This window comes from Capra hircus, chromosome 19 (genome assembly GCF_001704415.2).
Source record: "Capra hircus breed San Clemente chromosome 19, ASM170441v1, whole genome shotgun sequence".
In the NCBI taxonomy this organism is placed as follows: Eukaryota; Metazoa; Chordata; class Mammalia; order Artiodactyla; family Bovidae; genus Capra; species Capra hircus.
The window spans coordinates 21,305,708-21,325,043 of record NC_030826.1 but is presented as its reverse complement, the minus strand read 5'-3'; the positions used below and the strand labels follow the sequence as shown (position 1 = coordinate 21,325,043).

Below are 19,336 nucleotides of genomic sequence, written 5' to 3'. Positions count from 1 at the left end.
TATACAGGCTTAATTAAACAATTTCACTTTTGTAATACTAAGGATCAGAAAATGTGAGCAAAACTTGATTTTTTTTTTTTGGTAAATTCAGACATTTATAAGCTCAAAGCATTTTAAAATAAGAAAGAACTCTTGAAGTCCAATTAATCCACTCTCTTCATTTTGTAGATGTGGAGTCTAAATTGGAGATGCTAAACAACTTATGTTATGGATAGGAGAACTAGTCCTGACCTTCACCCAGAAACAAATGCTAAAAATTTCTTTTATGTTCATGTTATAAATTTGTCAACTGGAGTTATATCATATGGTTTTTTCATGACCTAAAGTACAGAGAGTGTGTTTTAAAACATATAGAAGGGATGTCAACTTCCTTCATGGTACCCATAGTAAATGAAGCAATTAAGATGCTTCTCTGGCAGGAGCCCTGAGCCTACGCCCCAACCATAGAATCAAATCCCTTATCTTCCTATTATTCATATCAATTTCATTTGTCCATGTGTTCATTTATTCTGCCTTCATTAGGCCATTCATTTTGCCTTTTTGTCATGCCACTTCCTGCACGTGGAAGTGAAGGAACATACTCAACTTGAATCCAGATGAAGTAATACTGTGGTAACGAATACCAGCAAACATTCATCTGCTTAAAAAAATTTTCTTTAAGAAACAAGTATGAACACTCATTTTATTTCTCAAAACAGTTCTAATAAGGTAAGTGTACTTCAACATTTGTTTTTAGACAAATTACTCCAAAAAATTCTTTAAATTTCACCCTGAATTGATGACTCAGGTTTAAAAATTACAACTTAAAAAAGTCAACTTATACTTAATATTGCCTTTCAAATGGTTAATTTTCTAAGGCCAAAAAAATGTCATAAAAGACTTAGGATATTCCTATAAAAGTTTATTTTTAAAAAATTAGTATCAACACAGAAAGCATGAGCTTTTTACAAAATTTACAAAAATATAAATTTGACTTCACCAATATTAAGAAAAGTGTGCATCAGAGGGCATTAAGAAAGTTAAAATATAGCCTATAGAATGGGAGAAGATATGTGCAAATAAGCAATGTGATGAGTCTAGAGCCCAGACTATGTCAAGAAATCCTGCAACTCAACAAAAAGATGAAAAACCCAATTAAAAATGGGTGAAAGACTTGAACTGTAATTTCTCCAGATAAGATACACAAATTACCAAGAAGCACACAAGAACATGCTCAATATCATTAGTCATCAGGGAAATACAAATCTAAATTTCAGTACGATATCACCTTTCAGCCACTAAAATGGCTGCAATCAAAAAAACACAAATTAACAAGGTAAGTAAGGATGTGGCAAAACTAGAACCCTCATATACTGCTGATAGGAACATAAAACAGTTCTGCTACTGTGGAGTAGTTTGGCAGTTCATCAAGAAGCTAAACATGTTGGCATTTCCATCAAAAAGCCAAACATAGGTTAACCTCAAAGAATTGAAAACAGGGACTCAGATATTGTATGCCAATGTGCACAGTAGCAGTATTTGTAATAGTGAAAAATAAAAACGATCCATCAACAGATACGTAGATAAACAAATTATGGTATATGCCTACAATGGAATATTATTCAGTCATAAAAAGAAATGAAGTATGAATACATGCTGCAACGAGAATGATCTTTGAAAACATTATGCCAAGTGAAAGGAGACAGACACAAAGGGTCATATATTGTATGATTTAATTCTTATGAAATATCCAAAATAGGCAAGTCCATAGAGACAGAATGTGGATTGGTGGTTACCAAGGGCTTGTGGGGCATGGGGATAGAACAACTGCTTCATGGGTAGGGGATTTCCTTTTGGGGAGATGAAAATGTTTTCTAACAAAATAGAGGTGGTTATGGCACAACATTGTGAATGCACTAAATGTCACTGAATTATTTACGTTAAATAATAACCGTTCATATCACGGTTAATGTGATATGAATTTCATCCAAATAAAAATTAACATAAAGTTTACAAAAGGAAATCTTACTTGTCTCTAAATTCTTTCAAAATCCTTCTAAATTGTTAAGTTGGCAGCAAAGAATTCCTCTGTTAAATTATTTGCCAGGATTTGAAAACTCATTTAAAGATTTTAAAGATGAGAAAATGAAATATGTCATGGAAAGAAACGTATCTACATGATTAAAGATGTATCCCTACCATGCCAAGGTCTTGATACCACATGTGTACATATGTAAATTATTCTCACTGGAATGTAACTAGAATTATGTTTTCAGATTTAGTCAACATGACACTTGAAAAAAAAAACAAACATGACACTTGATGTATTCTGAGAATATTTTTAAAAGCTCAAAACAAAAAATATTTTCTGTCACACATGGTAAACAATCAATAAAGTAAGAAAAAAGCAAAAAAAAAAAAAATTGCTAACCAGGCTGTAACTTCATAATTCCTATTTGGGTCTTTGAGAATTGTCCATGATTACCAGGAAATGGCAACCCACTCCAGTGTTCTTGCCTGGAGAATCCCAGGGACAGGGGAGCCTGGTGGGCTGCCATCTATGGGGTCGCACAGAGTTGAACACAACTGAAGTGACTTAGCAACTTAGCAGTAGCAACCAGTTATATAAGACTTTTATCCTACTATTGGCAAACTTTCAAAGCCATTTTGGGGGAATCTTGATTTACTTCTTAAATACAAATATCCTTAAACATATATTGTCATTTCTAAAAAGTCAAGTTAATCTATACACCATTAAATCTCAACTGATATTTTCTTGTATAGTCTAACAAATATTGACAGTAAATTTCTTACCCATTGCCCCTGGTATTAATACTTTCATTCTTTTTTTTTTAATTTACTGAGATATAATTCACATACTGTACAATCCATCCATTTAAAGTATAAAATTCAATGTTGTTCCATATATTCACAGGGTTGTACAACCACCCCTACTATCTAGTTTCAGACCATTTCATTACTTAAAAAAAAACAAAAACAAAATCCACACCCGTTAGCAGTGACCCCTTCTCTCCCACCTCTAATCTATTTTCTGTCTCTATGGGTTTGCCTATTTCTGAGTATTTCATTAAAATGTAATCATATAATATATGGTTTCTTATGATTGAATTCTATCACTTAGCATGTTTTCAAGGCTCATTTATGTTGTAGCATGCATCAGTACCTTATTCCTTTTCATTGCCAAATAACATTCAATTGTATAGCATATTTCATTTAATCATCAATAAGTCAACATTTGGGTTATTTATATTCTGGTGATTATGAGTACTGCTCTTATGAACATCCACATACAAGTTTACATGTAGACATAAGTTTTCAGGTCTCTTGGGTATTGACACTTAATTACACAACCATAGTTGGACACTGTAATGATTTTTAATCTTGACCTCTCATTCTATCCAACTGATAAATTCCAGCTGAATTATATGGAAGTGTATAAACTCAGGTACTACATAACAATGAGGTCCCTGTGTTGCAGATAAATACACAGCAGATGAAAGACAAGAGAATGTCAAAATCTAAACCTAGGGCTTATTAAACTTTAGGGAGAAGTAGAACTAAACATTGGGATCTGTTAGGGTTTAATTTTTATGAATGACAAAGAACATGTTACCAAACTCCCAGGAAAAGAGATAAATACAAAACCTGTGTGAGGGACAAACATAAACCACTTGAAGAACTAGGTGAGAGAGAAATGGAGGAAGGGAGAAGGAGGAAAAGGGAAGCAGGGAGACAGTGAGAGCCAGAAAGAGGAAAGGGGCGGGGGTGATGGAAAGAGGGAGTACAGAGGAGTATGGGGGCAGGGGAGGGGGCGGGAGGGGAAAACAGCCAGGAAACTGGCTTAAGAGGTAATGAGAAAAGACCTCGGTTGTTGTCTGCCATAAAAGCAATAACAGGATGCCCACCTTAATAGAGCCTAAGACAATCAACACATAAAATTCCACCAGGATTTTCAAATGCTCTCAACAAGAATTAATTAGTGGAATATCAAACTGCTGTTACCTCCATGCAGGTTTGCTGATAGCACAAATGGATAGGTCTTCATCCAGCTCATTACAGCAATAGTTTCTGGTTGGGTGGGCTCTGTGATCTGAAAGAACTGGTCTGGGAAATTCCGGTTCAGGTCAAAGTTGTTGCTGTTGTTTCTGCCGATTACACTTACTAGATCTCCTGTATGATAAAAGATTCAAATGTAAGCTATATTTCACTTACATTTTAATCCAGCACAAACGACTTCAGCTATCTTAACTCAAAGCTAAGTGTGAACACATCAGGCTTCACTATGATCAATCACATTACAACTGAAACTTAGCAGGACCCTGTGAGTCCTTCCCAGGTACAAAAGCTCCTCTGCATGCTGTGGATTCTTGTTTGCAGAAAAAAGACTTTCATTTCTGAGGTCTTCTCTGAGATCCACAAGCAATGACTAATTAGGGAAGTGAGGTAATTCAGAAACAAAGGAAAAGAAGTTAAGCAAAAAAAGTAATGACAACAGTTCAGGATAAAACTGTCCCAGTTCCTCCTCCAGGATACATATAATCTGACACATTTCCTTGAGTTGTTCAGCAGGAACTAAGGCCCCTACTTAGTAGGGGAAGATGACTCTGCTGAGCACAAGCATGTGGACCCCAGACTGGTTGAAACCAACTGGTCAACCTTCAACTGAGCCAGCTGATAATTAAGATTCCTGAAACATCATCCCGTTACATCACCACCAACCTGAAGAAAGTCATGCACCATGCACCGTCACCCCAAATGTTGCCTTTAAAAACCCTTCCCTGAAAGCCATAGAGGAGTTTGGGTCTGTTGAGCATAAGCTACCCATAATCCTTGTTTGATGTCTGCAAGTAAGTCCTGTACTTTACTTCACGGCAACCTAGTGTCAGTAAACTGGCTTTGCTGTGCGGCAGGTGAGTGGACCCAAGTTCGGTTAGGTAACATGATTAAAACACACTGTTTTTATGTTTAAAAAAAAATGTATCTCTTCCAGATCTTTTGAATAGGAAGGTAAAACCATTATCCTTTCATTTCTGCCTTTCATCGTACTTTGAGGGGGGAAAAAGCCCAATCATACAAATTATATGAAAATATTGCTCACTTGTCAATAATCCACATACAACAGTGTGATCACGGTATTAAGTGGGCAGGACTGATAGGGGATCTTATTGTACTGATATATAGGTCACTAAACAAAGTTAAAAAAAAACAACAGACCAAATGAAAAGAAAAAAGTTGCAGTACGCTTATATTAGTGATCACTATTAAAAGGTAAAGTTAGTCAAGAACACAGTTGGAAGTTTAACCTGATGGAAGAGAAAGAGTTCAACTTGAGCTTATCCCATTTTATAAGGGATAAGAAAATGAACGCAAGTGAGTGAAGAAAGCCTACTAGAGGGATCACTAGTAGTATGAGTTCCATCTTTCAGAAAGATCTCAAGGGAGGAATGTGGAAGGGATTTGGGAGGCTGACAAAGAATGAGGTCCTAAAGAAAAGAATCTAAATAATACACATATGTAAGGATTAACCTAGTATTCACTAATCCAGTCTCTCAGTGTTCAATCAGTGACAGTAACAAACCATGTGGCTGGATATTCATATTGTGGGATCTATTCTATTCACTGGTATCACTGTCTAGAAGGAACCACAGGTTAAGAAAAGACAGATTATCACTCTGCAGTGTTCTGCATAAGGTGGTCCATGTAATAAAATTGCTCTCCTTGCCCTTACTGTGATGCCCCAGCAGAGACAGGCTAGCCCAGGGAAGACAGAGGAATGGGACATCAGTAACTTCGCAGGTTGAGACTACATATACATGCAGAATAGAACTGGGAGTCAAAAAACAATCTGCTTTGAGTTTTCACTTATTAGATAAGGTTCCCAACAAAATAATTTAACAAAAATTAATGTTAAAATGGAGCAATTTATTAAACATTATTTTAGTAAATAAGAACCATTACCAAACTGGAGACTTCATTAAATATAAACTTGATGGCATAATTGGTGAATAAACTAGCCTATCTTAAAAGAATACAAAAGCTAAGATCAGTGATAAATTATAAGAATAAAACAGGAAGAAATTTTAGGGAAACAACCAGTTCAAATTATTTTCTATGCTCAAATAATTATGCCATATGATAAACAATGGACATGAGTGAGCAAACTCTAGGAGATGGTGAAGGACAGGAAAGCCTGGCATGTTGCAGTCCATAGGGTCACAGAGTCAGGCACTGAACTGAACTGAACTGAACTGAATGACAATCATAATGATTAAGCATTAATAGACAACTATGCTTTACCTTCCTGGGCCTTTTCATACCCATCAGGATTCATGGATGGCATAAGGTGAATTCTAGTGTTAAGAACCAAATCTGTTACTTCAGGATCTGTACCAAAGTTCTTACAAAGGTATTCGATGAGGTTCAGTAGCAGTTCTCTTCCAACCACTTCATTTCCATGCATATTTCCAATGTACTTAAATTCTGGTTCACCTGAAAACAGAATTACATGGAAGACCTTTTTTCCTCTTCATTCATCCTAGACTCGCTCACTTTTCACCCAATACACAAAGACCTTGAACCAAAAATGTAAGCTGTATTTTGACAAAAGAAAACAGGAAAAAGCATCTTATAAAGCAGCTTTGTTACTACTACATGTCAGGTAGCAAGCTCAAAGTAAACATATATTATATATATATATGAATATGTATATATACATATAAGGGCTTCTCTGGTGGCTCAGTGATAAAGAATCTGCCTGCCAATGCAGGAGACACAGGTTTGATTCCTGGGTCAGGAAAATCTCCTGAAGGAAATGGCAACCCACTCTAGGATTCTTGTTTGGGAAATCCCATGGACAGAGGAGCCTGGTAGGCTGCAGTCCATGGGGTCGCAAGAGTCAGACACGACTTAGCGACTAAACACTATATAGATATACATACATATATCATATGCTACAAAAATAAAAATACTATTAGCAGGAATAATCTAATCTGTGTGTGTAGTATGCTAAATATGCTGCATAATACATAAGTCGCTCAGTTGTGTCCGACTCTCTGTGACCCCGTGGACTACGCCAGGCTCCTCTGTCCATGGAATTCTCCAGGCAAGAATACTGGACTGGGTAGCCATTCCCTTCTCTAAGTGATCTTCCCAATTCAGGGATCGAACCCAGGTCTCGGTTTCCCACACTGCAGGCAGATTCTTTACCATCTGAGCCACGAGGGAAGCCCATGGTGCATAATATGGATTATCAAATGCTTTTTTTTTCTAGTAGAAGATTGGTTCCATTTTCTTTAATCCAGTTATAAATACTACAGGTGACCTTTCTAGATGAAGCAAAGAAATATAGCCCACAGCTCTGAGAAGCAGTACTGAAATTATGTGTGAAACTACACCAATTACCTGGTTCATGGACACCTGGGTTATCAGATATCTCCATTACATAAAGTTCTCTTGACTCTACCGATTTTCCCAGTGAATAAAGTCGGGTGATGTTAGGATATTCATTGGCAAACCTTCTCAAGAAGATTTCCATGTCAGGGAAATGGTGGTGGTGAAAGTCCTGTGGTTGAATTGGCTGGTGGGTAGACTGTGTTCCAAGAGGACTATTAAGCGTAGCAACTGTGCTAGCTGTTACTACAGCCTCAGTTGTGTCAGGGATTACTGAAGCCACAGTTGGTCGTAGGGGAAAATTCACCTTTGTGGCTGGTCCTTCTTTCACTATGATATTATTAACAGTCAGTGGCATATATCTGAAAAGAAAAATTCAAAACAGTAGATGGGCTTGGAGTTAAACTGAAACAGATAATGCTTTAACAATATAAAAGCACAAAAGCCTTTTCATACTCTTGCACTGTCTCTCAAAAATCAAACCAAATAAAGAGAAGTATGCAAATTCAAGACTTTTAGGATATTATTTCACAAAGAATATCAGATTAAGTCTTTAAAGAACTATTTCTCTTACCATCCTTTCAGGTTCCACACATTAGAATGCTTTTAAAAATTTATATTCAAAGAAGAGAATACAATAAAAAATGGAGGTTGTTGATCCATTTGTAACCATTCCTACAATACTCAAAGTAGGGATAAATGATCCAATTCTTCATAGCACCTTATCAAACTGACATTCCAACTACTTTACCAAATAGGAAAGTTCAAAATTGAAGGTAATTTATTTGCTACAGGTAAATCCTTAGCAAAATGAGCTTACAGAAAGGCCTTCCAGAGGGCGTAGGTAACCACTCATTTTGTGTATTAGAAACCTGATGGTAAGACAGCTCTTCAAAGTGTCTTTTGTAGAATCCTGAGTTTTTTCTACGCTGGTTTTCAATTAGCCTTGAGCTTTAACACTCCTTCCTCCCAATTTTACAACTACGCTTCATATCCAGCTGTACAGTTAATGTGGCAAAAGACTCTACTGTAGTATTTTCTCATTACAAAGGGGGGAAAGACATCAGAAAACAAGGAAAAACAAAAGCCAGATATGGTAAGATCTCCCCAAATGTATTTCTGTCTAGATATACACAGAAGCTTGACATTTTAAGAGTCTAGCTTAAATTCTTATCTAGTTATGTTTAGAGAAGAGCTCACATCCATCCTGGTCAAACTCTTCCAAAAAACTGCACAGGGAGGAACACTCCCACACTCATTTTACAACCATCACCCTGATACCAAAAGCAGAAAAAGATATCACGCAAAAAAGAAAATTACAGGCCAGTATCACTGATGAACATCGATGCAAAAATCCTCAACAAAATTGTAGCAAAGAGAATCCACCAACACATTAAAAGGATCGTACACCATGATCAAGTGGAGTTTATCCCAGGGATGCAAGGACTCTTCAATATACACAAACCAATCAATGTGATACACCATCTTAACAAATTGAAAGATAGAATTCGTACCCAGTTAAAACTGCTGTAATGTTATAAGTTCCAGGAACAAGTAATCTGTGGAAATCACCAAATCTTCCTGTTGTGATATTATGATTAATACCAGCCACTGAGATAGTTGCATTCTCTAAGCCAGCTCCTGTTACTGAATCTGTAACAAATCCTTTAACACCAATGTGGACCTAGAAAAACAAGAATCAACATAGACTGCTCAGAGAGTCAATTTGGAAGGCAAAAGAGAATAGCCTCTCTGCATTGATGCTAGAAATATTTCTCAAAAATAGAGTTATTCCTCTAGTCCTCTGAAACATTTTTCAATCCCTCCAAGTTAAAATAAAATACAGACCAAAAAGATTAAATCCTGAAACTTAAGTCATCTGAAACCTAGGCTGGTAAAGTACTTTTGAAATTCCCTCTTCTCAAAGCTAGACTTCTGCTTTTCTCAACGAGATACAATTGATAATATCTGGGATGCGTGCGTGCATGCTAAGTCGCTTAAGTCGTTTCTGACTCTTTGAAAATCTATGCACTGTATCACGTCAGGCTCCTCTGTCCACGGGATTCTCTAGGCAAGATTACTAGAGCGGGTTTCCATGCTTTCCTCCAGGATCTTCCCAACGCAGGGATGGAACCCGTGTCTCTTAGGTCTCCTGCATTGGCAGGTGGGTTCTTTAGCACCACCTGGGAGGCCTCAATTTCTGATATATGCAATAGTATATTAGCCTGCCTGATATGTAAGTTAAACTTATGTTGTGGTTCATGTGGTGGTAAAGGTTCTCTAGCAAATACGATCACATGGTGTTGTAAGAATCTGGTGATACAACTTTTGCTAATTATTTATTTATTTGCTAAGTATTTCGTGTAGAAGTGTTGTAAGATAGACAAAGGAAGCTTTCCAGAGGAAAAGAGCTCAGGGGAAGGGTAATGGAGGCTTAGAGTATGTTCTGATAGATTCTAATACTTTCTGAAGATTATCTATCATCTTAAATAATAAAAAAAGACAAAGGGTATCTAGCATAGACTTATTCATATACACAAATTTCCCCCCTATTTAATCAATTATTTCCAAACCCACCCTCCCATACAGCTGCTTTTACCTTTTCAATTAATGTGATCAGAGACTCACGATTGTTCTCCCATTCTTGTCGAAGCTGTGAAGCAGGTGGGTACTTGCAACAGGATAGTTCTAACGTGATCTCAAAACAATTGGCCCATACATAATTATAATCTTGCATACCACCTGAAACATGGAAGAAAAAGTAAGTTTATTCTCAGGATTCTGCTCTCAAAAAGACCAAAGCCATCTCTGCTTATATAAACTCTCTTTCATTAAGCTGTTTGAAATCAGAGAAGGCTCTTGAGTTACAGAGGAGACTAACAAGGAAGGTAAAAGGAATACACAGTGGAAAGGAATATATATAAAGGAAATGTATCTGACTGACAGGTAAAGTTATAAAGAGCATAAATATAACAGTCAATAATAACAGTAACAATGATAACAGCTCTATATTTGAATGTTTACTATATGTCAGTGTTACTGAGTCCAAGCTCTCTCCGCTCCCTTTGCCACATGGCAGGCAAAGTTGAGGCAAGGAACACAACTTTATTTGAAAAGATGGCAGACTAATGTCTCAAAATAACCATCTTGCCAGGTTCTCTTACAGAACCAGAGAAGCGGTGAGGAACTAAAGTCAAAAGGCACAATAAAGAGGGACAGGCAGTGAGGAAGCAAAGTTTTTAAAAAGGGCCATTAGTCTTGCAAAGTATCTCTAGGAATGGGCCAGCCAGTGAAAGCGAACTCGCTCAGTCGAGTCCGACTCTTTGCGACCCCATGCTCCTACCAGGCTCCTCCACGGGATTCTCCAGGCAAGAGTACTGGAGTGGGTTGCCATTTCCTTCTCCAGGGGATCTTCCTGACCCAGGGATCGAACCCTGGTCTCCCGCATTCCAGGCAGATGCTTTAACCTCTGAGCCACCAGGGAAGCCAGTGAAAGGGATATGTTAATTTCTGTGGACAGGGTCAGATTATCTGACAGGGTCAGAGCTGAACAAAGCCACTTTAGGTTTTTTGTTTTTTTTTTAAGTTTGAGATTTTTATTCATTTATTTATGTTTATTTTTTGGCTGTGGTGGGTCTTCATTGCTGCGCATGTGCCTTTGCTAGTTGCAGTAGGCAGGGGCTACTCTTTGTTGCAGTGCCCAGGCTTTTCATTGCAGTGGCTTCTCTTGTTGTGGAGCACAGGCTATAGGCACTTGGACTTCAGTAGTTATGGAATGTGGGCTCAGTAGTTGTGGTTCATGGGCTCTAGAGTGAGTGCTGGCTCAATAGTGGTGCACAGGCTTAGCTGCTCCAGGGCATGTGGGATCTTCCTGGATCAGGGATCAAACCAGAGTCCTTTGCTTTGGGATTCTTAACCACTGGGAAGCCTGGCACCTTAGTTTAACAGTCAGAAAGAGGGACAGGGTCCTTTGAGGCAGGTCAGTATGTATGATTATAATAACAAAAGCAACAAAAAGCAAGTCAAAGAAACAGTTTCAACAAGGAGTCAGAATTGGTTCTTCTCTGCAGCCCAACTCTGTTCTATGACCTTTACTCATATTAACATTTAGTTTTTACAACAACTTTATGATGCAGGTATTGCTATTTCACCTATTTTACAGATGTGAGAAGTAAGGCACAGAGAGGTTAAGATTTCTGACAGAATGAACATGAAAGATACTCAAGTGATCCTCAAGTTATGAAGGTCATTCATGTCAAAACATTATCCAGTTCAGCTCAGTTCAGCTCAGTCACTCAGTCACGTCCAACTCTTTGCAACCCCATGAATTGCAGCATGCCAGGCCTCCCTGTCCATCACCACCTCCCGGAGTTCACTCAGACTCACGTCCATCGAGTTGGTGATGACATTCAGCCATCTCATCCTCCATTTTCCCCTTTTCCTCCTGCCCCCAATCCCTCCCAGCATCAGGGTCTTTTCCAATGAGTCAACTCTGCGCATGAGGTGGCCAAAGTACTGGAGTTTCAGCTTTAGCATCAGTCCTTCCAAAGAACACCCAGGGCTGAGCTCCTTCAGAATGGACTGGCTGAATCTCCTTGCAGTCCAAGGGACTCTCAAGAGTCTTCTCCAACACCACAGTTCAAAAGCATCAATTCTTCAGTGCTCAGCTTTCTTCACAGTCCAACTCTCACATCCATACATGACCACTGGAAAAACCATAGCCTTGACTAGACGGACCTTTGTTGGCCAAGTAATGTCTCTGCTTTTCAATACGCTTTCTAGGTTGGTCATAACTTTTCTTCCAAGGAGTAAGCGTCTTTTAATTTCATGGCTGTAGTCACCATCTGCAGTGATTTTGGAGCCCAAAAAAATAAAGTCTGACACTGTTTCCACTGTTTCCCCATCTATTTCCCATGAAGTGATGGGACCAGATGCCATGATCTTCGTTTTCTGAATCTTCAGCTTTAAGCCAACTTTTTCACTCTCCTCTTTCACTTTCATCAAGAGGCTTTTTAGTTCCTCTTCACTTTCTGCCATAAGGGTGGTGTCATCTGCATATCTGAGGTTATTGATATTAAGGGCCAACTATTCTAACTGTACTCTTCTGTACCACAAAGGTGACAATAAGAGTCTGAATCAAAATGGTAGAGTAGAGGGACTTCCCTGGTGATCCGGTGGTTAAGAATTCACCTTGCAATGCAGGGGACAAGAGTTCAATCCCTGGTTGGGGAACTAAGATCCCACAGGCCGCAGAGCAACTAAACCTGAGTGCCACAACTACCGAAGCCCACATATTGTAACTGGAGACTCTGTGCACCACAATGAAATACCTCACATGACATAACAAAGATCCCACCAACTAAGACCTGACACAGTCAAATAAATTAAAAAAAAATTTTTTTTAAGGTAGAGTAGAAACATCCTTAGCTCTCAACCTCACATAGGCAAAACAACTTACAGAACAACTATCTTGGAAAACAACCTGAAGAAGAGCAGAAAAGATTTTCCACAACTAAAGATATAAAGAAGGAACTATGATAAAATGTGTAGGGAAGAGGCAGAGATGCTCTAGCGAGGACCCACACCCCTGGAGTAATGACTCACTAGCAGGAAGACTGTCAGCATGTGGCAGTCATCCCTGGGGAGCAAGGAGTCCAATACCAACACCAGGATCCCCAGCCCAGGGTCCCACATTAGGAAGACAAACCTCCAAAGAGTCTGGCTTGAAAACCAGTGGGGCTTATGTACAGGAGCATCAAAGAGCTGTAGGAAGTCAAGACTCTGCTCCTAAGGGTGCATGCAAAAATACACTCACTCCAAGTCCCAGTACAGAGGAAACAGTTTGAAAGGCATCTGAATCAGTCAGACCTGCTGATCTTAGAGAGCCTCCTGGAGAGGCAGGAGGCAGCTGGGACTCCTCTAGGGGACTGAGATGCTAGCAGTAGCTATTTTTGTGATTTTATTCTATCATGCTGAGATGGGCACCATTTTGGAATCTTCCCTGGAGTCTGTTAGAGCTGGAGGCCTGCCTCACCCACCAGTGGTCAAACAATGCTGAGCATCACCACCAGTGTGCCCAAGCAGTTGGCCCTGCCACACTGAAAGGAACAAGCAGCCCACATAGGGAACACCCATGAAGCGTCTGGTTTGGGTAGCCAGAGGGAACATGCTGTTGAGCCCATAGGACTTCTCCAAGATTGGGAGACATACAGACTTACTTTATACAAAGAAATCAACACAGAAAATCAGGCAAAATGAGGAGACAGACGAATGTGCTCCACACGAAAGACTAAGACAAAACCTCAGAAGAAGACCTAAATGAAACGGAGATAAGTAATCTACCTGATAAAGAGTTAAAGGTAACGATCATAAAGATGTTCACTGAAGAATGGATGAACATGGTGAAAACTTCAACAAAAGAGTTAGAAAATATAAAAAAAAAAAGACCAATTAGGGCTGAAGAATACAATAAATAAAACGAAAAATACACTAGAGGGAATCAACATTATTATATACAATGGAATATTATTTTTAAACTTTTAAAATTGTATATATACAATGGAATATTACTCAGCCATGAAAAGGAACACATCTGAGTCAGTTCTAATGATGTAGATTAATCCAGAGCCTATTACACAGAGTGAAGAAAGTTATAAAGAGAAAAACAACTATCATAAACTAATACATATATATGGAATCCAGAAAAATGGTGCTAATGAACCTATTGGCAGGGCAGTGATGGAGATGCAGACATAGAGCACAGATGGGGAGACATGGTGGGGGGGCGAGGAAGGAGAGGCTGGGAAAAATGGACAGAGCAGCACGGAAACACATATACTGCCATAGGTAAAATAGAAAGGCAGTGGGAATTTGCTGTATGACCCAGGCAGTTCAATCAGAGCTCTGTGACAACCTAGAGGGGTGGGATGGAGTGGGAAGCAGAGAGAGGTTCAAGGGGGAGGGGACACGTGTATACCTATGGCTGATTCATACCGATGTATGGCAGAAACCAACACAATATTGTAAAGCAATTATCCTGCCATTAAAAATAAATAAATTGTTTTTTTAAAAAAAGATGATGGCAAAAAAAAAAAAATACACTAGAGGGAATCAACAGTAGATTAGATGATGTAGAATACTAGATAATCTGGAAGACAGAGTAGAGAAAAACCACCCAAGCTGAACAGGAAAAAGACAAGTGAGGACAGTTTAAATGACCTCTGGGACAACATCAAGCATACTAACATTTACAGTATAGTGTCCCAGAAGGAGAAGAAAGATAAAAAAGAGAACTTATTTGAAGAAATAGTAACTGAGAACTTTCCTAACCAGTGGAAGGAAACAGATATCCGGTCCAGGAAGCACAGACAGTCTCAAACAAGGTGAACTCAAAGAGGTGCATACCAAGACACATTATATTTAAAAGGCCAAAATTGAAATATAAAGAGATTCATAAAAGCATCAAGAGGAGAAACAACTAATTATATACAAGGAAACTCCCATGAGACTATCAGCTGACTTTTCAGCAGAAACTTAGCAGGCCAGTAGGGAAGGTTACAATATATCCAAAGTGCTGAAAAAAAGACAACCAAGAATACCCAGCAAGGTTATCATTTGAAGGAGTGATAAAGAGTTTGACAGATAAACAAAAGCTAAAGGAGTTTATCACCAATAAACCAGCCCTTCAAGAAACGTTAAAGGGACTTCTCCAAGCAGAAAAGGTCACAACTAGAAATAAGAAAATGATAAAAGAAACAAATCTCAATGACAGAGACAAACATATAGAAAAGATAGTGGATCAACCACTTACAACTTTAGTAGAGAGGCAAAAGTAAGGAAAGTAGAAGACAAAGTAGTGAAATCTATTACTATCTTCCAAAATAGTCGTACCATTTTGCACTCCCATCAATAATGAACGAGAGTTCCTGTTGCTCCACCTCTTCACAAGCATTTGCTGTTGTCAGTGTTCTGGACTATGTACGGCCTTTCTGATAGGTGTGTAGCAGTAACTTGTTTTAATTTACATTTCCCTGTTGACATATGATGTGGAATCTTTTCATGTTTATTTGCCATCTGTATATCTGTTGGTGAGATGTCTGGAGGTTTCTGGCCCATTTTTAAATGAGGTTGTTGTTTTATTAGTGTTGAGTCTTAAGCGAAAGTGGAAGTTGCTCAGTCCTGTCCAACTCTTTGTGACTCCATGGACTATACAGTCTGTGGAATCCTCCATGCCAGAAAACTGGAGTGGGTAGCCTTTCCCTTCTTCAAGGGATCTTTCCAACCCAGGGATCAAACCGAGGTCCCCTGCATTGCAGGAGGATTCTTTACCAGCTGAGCCACAAGGGAAAACCAAGAATACTGGAGTGGGTAGCCTATCCCTTCTCCAGCAGATCTTCTCGACCCAGGAATCAAACCAGGGTCTCCTGCAATGCAGGCGGGTTCTTTACCAACTGAGCTATCAGAGTTTTTAAATATATTTTAGATAATAGTCCTTTATCAGATGTAATTGCCTTCCTTTTTTAGGCCGAATAACATTTCACTGGATGTAAATACATTTTCTTCATTCATCTGTCAATAAACATTTAGGTAGCTTCTTGGCAACTGTGAATAACACTGCAGTGAACATGGGTGTACAAGTTTTCAAGATCCTTTTTCCAGTTCTTTTGTATTTATACCCTTAAGTGAGATTGTTGAATCATACGGTAATTCTATTTTTAACTTTTTGAGGAAGCTCCATACTGTTTTCCATAGCAACTGCACTATTTTATATTCCTACCAACTGTGCAAAGGGATTGAAATTCTCCACAACTCCATCAAACTTGCTATTTTAATTCAGCATTTTTTTTTAATAGTGATCATCCTAAGAGGTAGAAGGTGATATCACTTTGTGGTTTTGTTTTTCCCTGATAATGATATTAAGCATCTTTTCATATGTGTGCTGGTCATTGATTTTTTTAAAAAAAAATGTGTATTCAAGTCCTTTGTCCATTTACTAATCAGATTACTTGTTTTCTGTTGAGTTGTATTCTGAATATTAACCCCTTATCTGATAAACAGTTTGCAAATATTTTTCAGTAGGCTGCCTTTTCACTATTGATTGTTTCCCTTGCTGCACAGAACATCGCAGGTTTTTGAGCAGAGGTGTGATATAATCTGAACTGCCTTTTTAAAAGATCATTCTGACTGCTGGGTGAAAAATGATGGTAGAGGAACAAAAAGAAAAGCAGGGAGATGAATTAGAAGCGAATGATGGCTTCAACTAGGTTGCTGGTAAAAGAGATGAAGCAGAAAGGTCTGGGTGTGAGAAAACATTTGTTTAAAAGGAATCAAGGACGACTTCTTGATTTTTGGCTTGAGAAACTAGGGAGACAGTGTCATTAGTGTCATTAACTGAGAGGATGAAGGAGAACAAAGGAAACAGATATGGCAAGCCTAAGATTTTGTCTTTGGTCCTCTTCTCTTACTTTACTTATTCCCTTGGTGTCTCATGCAACCCACCCCCCCACCCCCCAGGGCTTAATATTATCTACAGGCTGACAATTCTCAAATTTCTATGTCCAACCTACACCTCTTTCCAGAATCCAAACTTGTCCATCCAAAGGCCTGTTCAATATCTCTACTTGGGTATCACAAACCTAACAACAGACTCATCTCCCCTAAACCTGCTCCACCTGCAGTCTCTCCTACAATGGCCAACAGCACTGGAAGAATCTAGTTACTCAGGGTCAAAAGCCTTAGGGTCACATCTCACATCTAAAGCATCAGGAAATCATGCTAGTTCTAACTTGAAGATATATCCAGAATCCAAAGATTTCTCAACTCTACTGCTGCCGCCCTCGTATAAGACATGGTCCTTTCTCTACCAGGACTTCTGCAATCACTCTTAAAAGGTCTCCCTGTTCTTGCCCTAGCATTTCTATGTTCTTTTCTCCAGGGATGCCAGAGTAATTCTGCTAAAATGCAAGCCAGAGGTTATTTCCCTATACAATGACTTTCTGTTGCATTCAGACTAAAAGCCAAAGCCTAAGGCAGTGCGTCATTTGTCCACTACCACTCCCCTTCCCTCTCTAACCACCTTTTACACTCTCCCCATCATCATCTCTCTGCACCAGCCACACTGGGCACCCCGCTGTTCACCAGCTACACTAGGTACCTCCTGACTTTGGGTCTTTGCTGTAGCTATTGCCTTTGCCTGGCGTGCTCTTCCCCCAGATATCCCTACTTGACTCATTCCCTCACCTCCAGCTCTTTGTTCCAATTTCAACTTGACAATGAGGTTCACCCTGATCTCCCCACTTAGTTTCTAGTCACTTCTCCCCATCACTGTCCCCAAGACAATCTCACAAGCACTCACAATTCCTCTCACCCTTTTTTTTTCTATAGCTATTTAAAATTTACCTATTATGTTTATTGTTTATTGTCTGTTTCTCTTTGCTAGATTATAAGCAACACAAGGGCAGAGATATTTGTTATACACATTGACAGATAGTCCAAGCACAAGAACAGTACAAGGCACATGGTATTCCTTCAATAAATATTTGTTGAAGTAACAGAAGTAAGTAGGCTAGGACAGTGAGAAATTAAGATTTCTATTTTGAATGCATTAAATTTGAGATTCTCATTGACCATCCATGTGGATATGTCAAATAGACTGTCTTCCTAAAAGACATGAGCAGGTTTACCATCACTATAAGCCTGGTAACTCTGTCTTAACCTTTTTTCTTAGAAGGCAGGCTATCCATCTCTGGTTTTCTCTTACCTCCCAGCATCTTGGCACTTACTTTGGGTCCGGCAGAAAAGGTGAGAGGATGATTTTTCATCTCCCTACCAGTCATATTTTAGGGCTTCCCTGGTGGTTCAGACAGTAAAGAATCTGCCTGCAATGCACGCGACCTGGGTTTGATCCCTGGGTCCGGAAGATCCCCTGGAGAAGGGAATGGCTACCCACTCCAGTATGCTCGCCTGGAGAATCTCATGCACAGAGGAGCCTGGTGGGCAACAGTCCACGGGGTCGTAAAGAGTCGGACTCGACTGAGTGACTAACACTTTTACTCACCAGTCACAGTTAGTCATTTAGTGACGTTAGTCACTTTCGGTCAACTCTGACGTGCATGTACATATGTGGACATATGTATGCTATTCATCATAAATATTTATTAATCTCCAATATTTACTACTATATTGGTCACAGTATAATGGTCACTGTCTGTAAGTCATCAAACTAAGATTATAGGGACTTATAAATAGAAGACATATTTCCATTCCAGAGATTAGAGTCTTGAGGAAAACAAAGACAGAACACTGAAAATAATTTCAGAGCAATACAAGTGTGAACTAATCTGTTTTTCTGCATATGTAAAACTTAATAGGGAAAAATTATTCTCATCTAAGGAAAAAAGAACTTAATAGCTGTATTAAATTGCAAACACAGTCAACTCACACTTTAATTATGCCAGAAGGCAGTGAAGTAGACTCTTATAATACTATAATCACTAGGCTTCATCCTGGCATTCTTTTGTTAACCCCTCAACTGTCTTTCTTCAACAGCAATTTAGGAAATACTAGCTAAGAGCAGTTTTTCACTTTCATGCATTGGAGAAGAAAATGGCAACCCACTCCAGTGTTCTTGCCTGGAGAATCCCAGGGACGGGGGAGCCTGGTGGGCTGCCGTCTATGGGGTCACACAGAGTTGGACACGACTGAAGTGACTTAGCAGCAGCAGCAGCTAAGAGCAACAAACAGACAAAGTTACATGAATTTCTGTGTTAAGGTCATGCCTATTTTAAAGATTTTATACACATATGCTAAATTGTTACCCAGATATATTCTCTATGCCTTTATTTTTATCCTTTTTTTTAATCTCTTTTTTTTCACTTTTTTAAGGCAGTTTTTTAATCAAGAGATATTTTACAATTTTTAGGTAGCTAAATTTTTCATTCTTTTCCTT

At 38.8% G+C, this 19,336-nt stretch overlaps 1 protein-coding gene across 1 annotated transcript in view; it reads right to left on the bottom strand.

The window, feature by feature from the left end:
• Positions 1–19,336, bottom strand: part of CPD (carboxypeptidase D) — a 71,777-nt gene that overhangs the window by 28,698 nt on the left and 23,743 nt on the right. Inside the window, exons 3-7 of the mRNA XM_013971902.2 lie at positions 9,989–10,131; positions 8,904–9,073; positions 7,402–7,751; positions 6,298–6,489; positions 4,003–4,170 (exon numbers count right to left, since the gene is read on the bottom strand). Of these exons, the coding sequence (XP_013827356.2) occupies positions 4,003–4,170; positions 6,298–6,489; positions 7,402–7,751; positions 8,904–9,073; positions 9,989–10,131 (1,023 nt within the window). The remainder of the gene's footprint in view (positions 1–4,002; positions 4,171–6,297; positions 6,490–7,401; positions 7,752–8,903; positions 9,074–9,988; positions 10,132–19,336) is intronic.